Source organism: Seriola lalandi, unplaced genomic scaffold (assembly GCF_002814215.2).
Source record: "Seriola lalandi dorsalis isolate HSWRI2012SDOR001 ecotype SW California unplaced genomic scaffold, Sedor1 jcf7180002054478, whole genome shotgun sequence".
In the NCBI taxonomy this organism is placed as follows: Eukaryota; Metazoa; Chordata; class Actinopteri; order Carangiformes; family Carangidae; genus Seriola; species Seriola lalandi.
This window is the reverse complement of record NW_019525031.1, coordinates 483,012-493,213: the sequence shown is the minus strand read 5'-3', so window position 1 is coordinate 493,213 and position 10,202 is coordinate 483,012. Positions and strand designations below refer to the sequence as shown.

Here is a 10,202-nt window from a genome sequence, read left to right as displayed (position 1 = left end):
TTCTCTTTGGTCGGGACTGTGTGAAGCGAACTCCAGGTGTGAAAGTGACCTTAAAGGAACAGTATGACATTTTGGGAAATACACTTATTTGCTTTCTCGCTGCGAGTTAGAGGATAAGATAGATACCACTGTCTTCCCTGCACAGTACATATACTATATATATATACATGTAATAAAAAGGTACAGCCAGCAGTCTGTTAGTTAAGTTTAGCATAGAGACAGGAAACAGGTGGAAACAGCTAGTCGCTAACACCAACGTTATCTCATTAAAGCTGAGAATCAAATTCCAGTGACTGACAGCGGGACTATTTCCTGGCAGGAACCAGTCGCCAGGCAGCCAACAAATCCTCAAGTAGTTAATGTTTGCTGGCAAGAAATAGTGGGGGACGTAACGACTCACCTGGCTGCTGACTATAATCTTATACTTACCTGATAGACATCAGAGTGGAATCTGTTTCCTCTGCAATTCTCTGCTAAAAAAGCAAATGAGCGTATTTTCTCCGAATGTAGAAGTTAGGAGTTTAAAGTGGGTGGCTTGGTTTGCTCTCCCGCCTCTGTTGATCTTTTACCCCAGTTGTTGCTGTTGTTTATGTTTTCCTTCTTCAATCTCCGCTGGCAGACAAACAGAAAGCCACGACGAGTCAGCAAATATTTCTACGCACCGCCACGTTTGACTGTGTGTTTGTGGTGAGGGTGAGTTTGGCCGTGTTGTGAGCACGCTGACAGCTTTCCGCCTTTTCCTCTTTGTGTTTCCTCGGCAGCTGGGAGGATGCGGCATACTGGGCGTCGGAGTCTGGCTCTCGGTGACCCAGGGAAACTTTGCCACCCTGTCATCATCCCTTCCCTCCCTGTCAGCGGCCAACCTGCTCATCGCCGTGGGGACCATCATCATGGTGATTGGCTGTCTGGGCTGTGTGGGAGCTGTGAAGGAGAGCCGTCCTCTGCTGCTGACGGTAAGTTCTTCGTCAGGCTTGTTAACTTTAAACACCAAGGTGTGTTAATGTGATGATCTTCTCAGCTTGTTGTTGCTGGGATCACAAATACGTCACTAACTTTTCATAGAGCAATAAGCTTTGACATTCTCATACAATTTTCATGCAATCACAGATTGATGAGACACAGTGGTGATTGAACCTACAGTATATCCATTTCATGACCAGCTCTTACATTCAGTCCTGACTATAGCTGCTGTCTGGCTGAGCGTTTGAGGTTTGTTTGTGATAAATGCACAGGTCCAAATAATCACTGTGTGACTGTATAGACAAAAACTCAATGAACACAAAATCAAAAGGTAGAAGCTCCTTGAGTTATTATGTAGTTGGAGTTTCTACAGTGTGTGTTGGGTTGTTGGATGTGTCGCTGTACGACTGAGGAAGTGGCAGCGTAAAAGGTTTTCATATGTGACTGAAGGCTGCTAATGACACACAAGCTGTAAATAAAGATGGACGAAGCCTCCGTGACGTCACCCACGGGTTTCTGAAGAGCAGTCTTGAGCTGCTTCATCATCGCCATTTTGACAGTGGCTGACTCCGCCCCCAACTCCCGGCTAATTCGAAAATGAGCAAAGAGGTGGGGCGCCGCAAACAGCACAGCCCCAAATCATGAAGGCCAGGACTCTGAATATTTAAGCTTGAGACAATGATGTGATAATTTTGAAGATTTACTGGGAGATTCAAACTACGGACTGTTATCCACCTGAGCTAGCTGCCAACTGCCTGTCTGAAAATGATGTCATGTGATCATCCAGCTAAGTCGTTTATCCGGAGGAAGACCAAACGCTGCAACAACAGGAGTTGTTCTTTGTTGTTAATTAACAAACCAACAGAATTAACATTATTATGCCACAGGCAGGTAAATTAATGACTGAAGTTCTCACCCTCAGCCTGTTGCTAACTGTGTAAATAATGGCCTGTCTACAGCTTGTTAAGACAGAGCTCTGTCCTTAGGTGTGTGTGTGTGTCTGTGTGTGTGTGTAAGTGTGTGTGTATGTGTGTGTGTGTGTGTGAGAGAGACAAGCTCACAATAACACAACTTCACTATTGTACACTTATAATAATAACAACACATAAACAGCTCAATCAAGGCAAACAGGGCGGGAAACATTTGTGCAATATAACCTCTATTACATTACATTAAATTAAGGGACATTGACAATATCTTGTTATTTCCCACTGCACATGTTGCCACAATGGTACTTTTGTGAAATTGCTTTGCACAGAAAACTCTCCAGATCTCCGTCAGCGCTGCGGGTTGAATGTTGTGTCAATGACTGTTTTCATGAATATTAGTCTGTGGAGACTCTTTGACATTCCTGACACATTGCGATCCAGAGTCACGCTGTTTCATGACACTGAAGAAGCTCAATGAACGGCGGATAAAACATTATGTAACGAAGAAAATGATTCAATATATTTCTATTACAATGCTGTACAGGGGTTAAGGCTTGTTGCCATTGGCACTGGCAACCATGGACCCACCCCAGAACCCATTTGAATTCTGTGTGCTGCTTATTTTAAAAGCTGAAATGTGGAACAGCCCACTATTCAAATATATCCAAAAGTTACAAACGCTGCAAAGCAAGCTCTTAATATTAGCCAAAACTTAAGACTAAATGTCAAATGCTGCCCTGAACCTTCAACCTGTTGGTCATTACTATAATGTATCACCACTAATATGAATAACACTAGTGTGGTGAGCAGTTAAAGATTTGCCAAAAATGAAAATTTGAAAGAAGAAAAGGTCTTAATAAACATCCATCATGTATCTTTTAAAGCCTGTGTGCCATGTTAAATTTTGATAGGGTGTGAGTTTAAAGCAGGACAGTTTTGACAGTCTTTGCTAAATTGAGATTTATACTCACTAATGTGCAAGTCAGAAGACAGGAAGTGTTTGACATCAAATATCAAACATTTTACGCTCTAATTTATCCCAACTCTGAGCTGCGTGATCTCCGATGTTGGACCGGGCGTCCGTGATAAAGTGTGAACAACAGATCCTCACAAGGTTCATAAGTATTTTGATAAACAAACAAACTCAATCAGGCACCAACACTGCACCGCATTTATCTGAAAGAATAATTGTGTGTGGGGAAAAATAGAATTAATCATTATAGAAATGGCACAGCCGGAGAAAGCAATTATTAGCTCTGTGGGAATGAGTCTTAGTGTCGATCATTAGCATGATCCATGACATTTTCCCCACAGTGACCAGACCAGTTCCTGCACTGTGTCAATATAATGAGACTGGGTGAATTACAAGTTTGCCATAATGAGTGACAGAGCGGCCCGTTCTTCATGCAGATTAGAAAAGACTCTTCTCCCTTCAAATTTCAGGGCTAATTAGCATGTTGATCGCTGATGAGGGACACGGAGTGTTGCAACATCACTGTGAGATATTTGCAGAATAACACTAGTGCTCTGTGCTGGCAAAATTATTATTGCCTTTTGTGAGCCTTGTAATTTGTAGCATCAAAGAGTGACTGATTTCCAGTTTTTAAAATATGCTTTTGCAATTCTGTGATAGGGACTTCAAAGAGATTCCAGCTTTTTACATGAATGTAAAACTTCATACAAACATTTTTTTTAACAGATTAGTATTGCAGGAGCCTTTAGATAAAGCTATAAAGGAATGTGGGTTGTAAGTGCATCAGTGTGGAAACTGATCACTCAAACAAGAAGTCTTTAAAATTTCCTGAAGAACAACTTCCTCAATCAGCTTCACACTATAAGCGACGAAAACGCTATTTTTGGCCAAAGCTAGAACAATAGTATTTGTGGAAGGATGCAAGGAGGTGTCTACGTTTCTAAAAGAAAAAGTTCTGTTCATTTTCTGCACAGACAATATTAGGTGAGTGTTGGAGCTCTTCCAAGTCTCGCTTGGATGAGAAACTCTCGAATCATCAGCACAGCAGATGAGCATCTGCATCACAAAACATCTGGTGCTTTGATAAAAAGTTACAACACTTATGCGGAGAAACTCTCGGGAGACGATGAAAAGTTCATAAAAAGGCAAAGTCTTAACCGAACAGCCAGGAAGATAGTCGGTCCTAAACAGGTGAACACAACCAGGCGGCGAGAGTAGGCAAACATCCAAGAGCCAAAAAACAAGGCAACGTCACGAACCGGGGAATCAAACACGAGAGAATAGCTGGGAAGCACAACAAGGTAGAACAAAGACACCCTGGGTTTTTCAGTCCTACAAGGGGGGTTCACTTCCTACCAGGGTAGATCACCATGGTAACTTATACTGAACTCCTAACCTGCTCTGCAACAGGATCACATCAAGACCTGTCAACAACCAAACAACTGACCAATCACATCACAGGAAAAACTGGGTCATCATTCCTATAGGATCCCGACGGGAACAAAAGAGTTCTAACAAATGGAGTGCAGAGTTTGTCGCTCTAAATAAATATATAATAACTATTATAGCTTCATTTTAATTGAATGAATATTCTTTAATCCCAACAGGAATCCTGACTGTCGACTCTCTTCTTCCATCACTGCAGCTCAGAGTATCACGAAAAACTGTCAGTGTCAGTAACCGAAAATAAAACACACCATCTTTGATTAGAAGAATGAACACACACTTATATATTTCCCATTATTATGAATGAACATTTCAGTCGTTTTTTTTTTTTTTTAATCTGCACCACATGTTCATAATATTTGGTTTATCAATTCAATTCAAGTCAGTTCAATTTTATTCATATAATGCCGAATCACAACTTCCATTCTCTCAAGGCGCAGGACAACGTCAGGTCAAGGCCTGACAAGAGAGAGAAACCCAACTGTCCCCACAATGAGCAGCACTTGGCAACAAGGGAGAGAAAAACTGCCTTTTAATGGAAGAAACCTCCAACACAATCCAGGGCGGGCGGCCGTCTGCTTCGGGAACAGCTGTATAAACTGTCGTATTTAAGCGCGCAAACTGATTGTTGTAGTGAAAATAATAATAGTAATACCCACAGGTGTAAGGGTGCTATCAACAATAAGAGCAGCAACGCTAGCAGCACTAATTAATAATAATAATTATAATAATAATAATAATGACATAAGGGAGAGAGAGAGAGCAGGCCAGGCCTATAGCAGCATCACTAAGAGCAGCTTTAGGTCTCACCTGAGTCAGCTCGAACTATAAGCTTTAAGAAAGAGGAAAGTTTGAAGCCTGATCTTAGATGTAGAGTCGGAGTCTGCCTCCTGAACTCAGACTGGGAGCTGGTTCCACAGGACAGGAGCCTGAAGACTCTTCCTCCCATGCTGCTCTTAGAAACTCTGGGAACCACAGTAAACCGTACGGATAATAGGGAACTATGAGCTCTTAAAGACCATTAAAAGGTTTTGTAAGTGAGGAGGAGGATTTCAAAATTCTACTCTGGATTTTATAGGGAGCCGATGAAGCTAAGACAGGTCATCCAGGTCTTTATGTCTTTAAGACATGTATGAAGTTTGACCACCTGATTAGTTTCATCTTGCTTCAGATAAATACAGCTGGGTGTCATCTGCATAACAATGGACATTTATCTGGTGCCTCCTGATAATATTGCCTAAGGGAAGTATATATAGGGTGGAAAGTATTAGTCCCAGCACAAAACCTTGTGGAACTCCATGACTAACTCTTTTGTGCATTGAAGAGTCATTATCAACATGGACAAACCAGCTTAGTGTGATTACTTTAATGCCAATGACAAGTTCTAGTCTCTGTAATAAGATCCTGCAATCAATGGTGTCAAATTCAGCACTAAGATCCAATAAGACAAGTATAGAGATGAGTCTATTGTCCGAGGTCATGAGGAGATCATTGGTAACCTTGACCAGAGCTGTTTCTGTGTTATGATGAATCCTGAATGAAAATCTTCAAATAAACCATTCCTATACAAATAATCACATAGATGGATGTTAGAAATAAAGGCGAGGTTGGACATGGGTCTGCAATTGGCTAAAACAACAGTGGGCTTTTTAAGTAGAGGTTGACCTGTGATACATAACCTGTTAATAAAGATAAGTTGATGTGATCTAATACAGAAGTGTTGATAGAAGGAAAAACACCCTTGAACAGCCTCGATGGAACAGGGTCTAGAAAACAAGTCGATGGTTTCAATGAAGAAACTGTTGAGGTTTGCTCTGAGAGATCTATAGGAGAGAAAAGAGCCTAAACATAAAGGATTCCAAGGTTGCCGCACTAGTCAATACATCTGTGTCAGTTTTTTTTTCTCTAATAATCACTGTTTTTGTATTTGTATTTGTAAAGACGCTCATGAAGTCATTACTACTGAGGGTTAAAGGAACAGACAGTTCAACAGAGGTGTGACTGTCTGTTAACCATGAATAATAGGAGGTTCTGGCTTTATGTAGGCTTCTCTGTATGTTAATAGACTATCTTTCCAAGCTTTGTGAAATGCCTCTCGATCGGTGGAATGCCACTTCCTCTCCAGCTTTCGTCAAATCTGTTTTTGTGAATTTTACCCCGGAGCTAGCCTCCTCTGACTCACTACCCTCCTCTTCAGAGGGGCAACAGTGTCGAGTGTTGTACGCAGTGAAGCTGCAGCGCTATCAACAGGATCATCGACTCGTGTGGGTGTAAAGTTGAGGTAGCTGTCCTAACTAACAGACTAACTGACACTAAATAATGATGTAATTCTTTAAATTTGGTAACAGCACTATGAGTTAGACACTTGCTGTAAGCATTTCCCCCCCAAAATGCTGTGTAATCAATTACTGTGAACTCAAATGTTAATAAAGAAATAGTCAGAAAAAAAGAGGAAAATATTGTCACGTTCAATTCCTCTGCCATTTGTCAGAACAAGATCGAGGCTGAGATTAAAACAGTGACTGGGTTCATTTACATGTTGAAGACAATTGAGTGAATTAAATGCAGAGCTGAGGCCGTCGTTATCAACACCTACATGAGTGTTGAAATCACCCACTATAAGGACTGTATCTGTACTAAGAACTAACTTGGATAAGGAGTGAGGCGCAGCTGGACGACATACAGTAACCGGTAGGACTGGTTTTTGTGTTTTCCAGCTCTGATGAGAAAGACTAAGAATAAGGCTTTTAAATGAGTTGTGACTTAGTTTAGGTTTAGGGTTGATTAATGAGCTGGGGTGAAGAACAAATCGCTGCGACCTAGGAACGTGAGAATTAATATGAGTAATATGAGTACTGATTCATTTAGACCAACATATTCTTTCTGCTGCTACCAGGTTTCAGTCAGAGTAGATCAATGTGATGATCAGCTATCAGCTATCAGATCATTGACTAGTAGGGATTCAGATGAGGATAATAATCCTATCTTTTTGGTTTTGTGATACCCGTTGTGCTACTTTTTATTAGGTTTTTATGTTTGACTTCCTTTCTGTTTACCTTTGATTTAATAAGGTGGTCGGGGGGCAGATGCAGTTTCCATCAGGTTTATGGAAGCGTGTGAGACTGACTCTGCTGCCCAGTCTCCGCTCTGGGTTGTCATGGAATTGGCTTTCTTATAATGTCCGCCGTCTCTCCTAATCAGACCAGGTTTACCCCAGAAAGTCCTCCAATTATCTACAAAGCCCACATCGTTTGCTGGACACCACCTCGTCAGCCAGAGGTTGAATGAGGACATGCAGCTGTAAATGTCACCGCTGGCAGGGGCCCAACTCTACAGAGTCCGATACTGTCTGCATATACCCCAACTCCACATTAATCTTGGTGACCTCCGATTGGCGTAATCAGATGGCATTATCAACAATGTGAATTGCAGTCGTACTGTATTCACACTTATCACTAGGCAGCAGTTTCACCTGCTCTGGCCTCAGGAATGCATTTAAGTCTGGTCAGCAGTGTCGCTAACATCACCTTTCTCAAAATAGAGCTGCCAATAACCAGAGTTGGTTTCTCTGCAGGTGTCTCGCTGAGTGGGGAGAAACTGTTAGAAACCAGTCGAGGCAGCCGGCCGCTGACCCCGAGTCCAGTTCTGCCTCCTAAAGGAAGTTTTTCCTCGCCACTGTCGCCAAGTGTTTGCTCTTGGTGAGAATTGTTGCGTCTCTGTAAATAATATTATAAAACGATCTAGACATGCTCTATTTGAAAAGTGCCTTGAGATAACTTATGTTGTGAATTAGAGCTATACAAATAAAAATGCACTTGACTAAAAAACAGAAGCTACAATACTAAGACAGCTACAAGTGTTTGACAAAACCAGTGTTTCTTCTCGGATCATATTAACTTCTTTATTCACAGTTCTGATGATGTTGCTTATAATTAACAACTCTGCCTCTGTCACATGAACGTGCTCGTTAACTGAATCAGTGGATAACCTGCTTCGTAGTTCAGGTTATCCAGGACGGACAGTGTTAGGTTCAGGTAAGCCAGATAACGAAAAGATATCCTGGGTATGTTGGACTCAGGCCTCAGACGAAGGAGCGGGGAAAACAGGAAACAAGGCAGAATTAACGCGACATTACAAAAGTCAAAGGTACAAACTTCAGGATAACCTGAGGAGAATATGACAAGGTGCTGTTTATTAGCATTACATTTGGTTACAGCTAACTGCTGCTAACATATAATGTTTGTATGGTAACCTGATATATCCAGCCATCTTAAAGACAGTCTCCAAACACATAATCACATTGATCCCTGTTGGCATCTTGTTGGTTGAAGTTAGTGATTTCAACAAGCATATTTGGATTTGAAAGTTTGTTTCAGACAAATTCTCTCACCCGTCCCAAACTGTGATGAAACAGGAAAGACCCCAAGGTCTGCATCGTATGTCAGCTGCTGCGAAAAGTCTAAATACCAGAAAACCGGCAGAACACACAGGTTTGTGTTATCAAAGCTGATAAGCAACACACAGACTCGACAATAACTGCGCTGTATGAGGTTCACAGAATATTTAGGGCTCATCAACAGTAACGTGAACTGTGACGAACAGCACAGCTACAACTATGTACTGACACACAGATCAGCGTCTCGTAGTCGAGCTCCTGCCCCACCTGTGGCACAGAAAGCCTCTCAGCGACTCGCTCACAAAGCCATGACAGTGACTGTCATCGCTCCGCCCGTGATTCCCGCAGAGACACAGAGTCCGACAGGAGCTTATCATGGCTGGCTAGCTCCAACTATCGGCACTACATCACCATCCATGCTGCACTGAGTGCTGGTCAGTCAGTGTCCGTCTCCCCTGACCCTCTACAGCACAAACCACTACAGCCACAAGGCTCAGTGGTTTTCAACTCACTCCTCTGTTGTGTTTTTTTATTTATTTATTTTCTAAATATGAGAGGTTTATAGCAGAACTTGTAGGTGTAGTTACCCTCATATATGCAACTCTGGCTGTTGTGTCGTAGAGAAATACTTTTTGATTTAGAGCCAGGTGTTTCAGGTGCTTTAAAGATAATGTGCTTTTCAGCATTTGAGTGCAATGCACCAGACAGACATTAAGCCACATTTTGGAACAAAATCCAATACTCTGTCCCTTTAAGTTGAAAATAAGAGCCATTTGGGGACAATGAATTTCTCTAGAAATGTAATTTTCATCAGGGTAATAGGTAATTAAAGTCATGTTTCACACCGGTGAGTTGGGACAGTCAATACTAGAGCGAGTCAAAGGGCACAGAGGAGGTGTAGCAGATCTGTGACCTAATCTGCTCACAAATTAGTCAGAATCAGTTCAGTGTGTTGGAAATGGAGCAGATTGTTTACACTGAGCAGCTTTACGAACGTCTGAGATACAGAGCCTGTAAAAATGATTAGACCCACCACATGAAAAGACCGTGGCTGACACCTCAAAGGCTTCTCTCCAAACACGCTCAGCGCTGCGAGATCCCAAAAGGTATTGATTCAGGAGGCGCTGATGGACTGTGCGCCTGACATGACTGGTTCACCACTCTTACTGCTCTGAAAACACACAAAGAGCCACTGCAGCTTTCACACCAGGTAGAAATCACAGCATGGATGAACACAAAGGCATCAATCCCTGGGCCTGGTCTTTGATTATAGTTCTCATCCTGAGGCCCTCCTTCGACATCAATCTCTGCTAAACAGGGATATCAGCACTGCCGGCCAAACAAGTCAGAACATAAATACACAAATATATGCAACATGGCCTCTTGAGTGTGTGATAATAAATTTTCATAATGCATGCAATCTGCATTTAGATTTTAGTGGCCAATAAAAAGCTGGTGTTCTTTGGGTATATTAAAGTCTACTGAAATGTTAGAATAA

The 10,202-nt window shown here is 41.9% G+C and overlaps 1 protein-coding gene across 3 annotated transcripts in view; it reads left to right on the top strand.

Annotated features, from left to right (window-relative positions):
• Positions 1 to 10,202, top strand: part of tspan4a (tetraspanin 4a) — a 127,948-nt gene that overhangs the window by 75,871 nt on the left and 41,875 nt on the right. For all 3 annotated transcript variants that reach the window (XM_023412411.2, XM_023412409.2, XM_023412410.2), the window contains one exon: positions 762 to 953. In XM_023412411.2, coding sequence (XP_023268179.1) covers positions 762 to 953 — 192 coding nt within the window. The remainder of the gene's footprint in view (positions 1 to 761; positions 954 to 10,202) is intronic.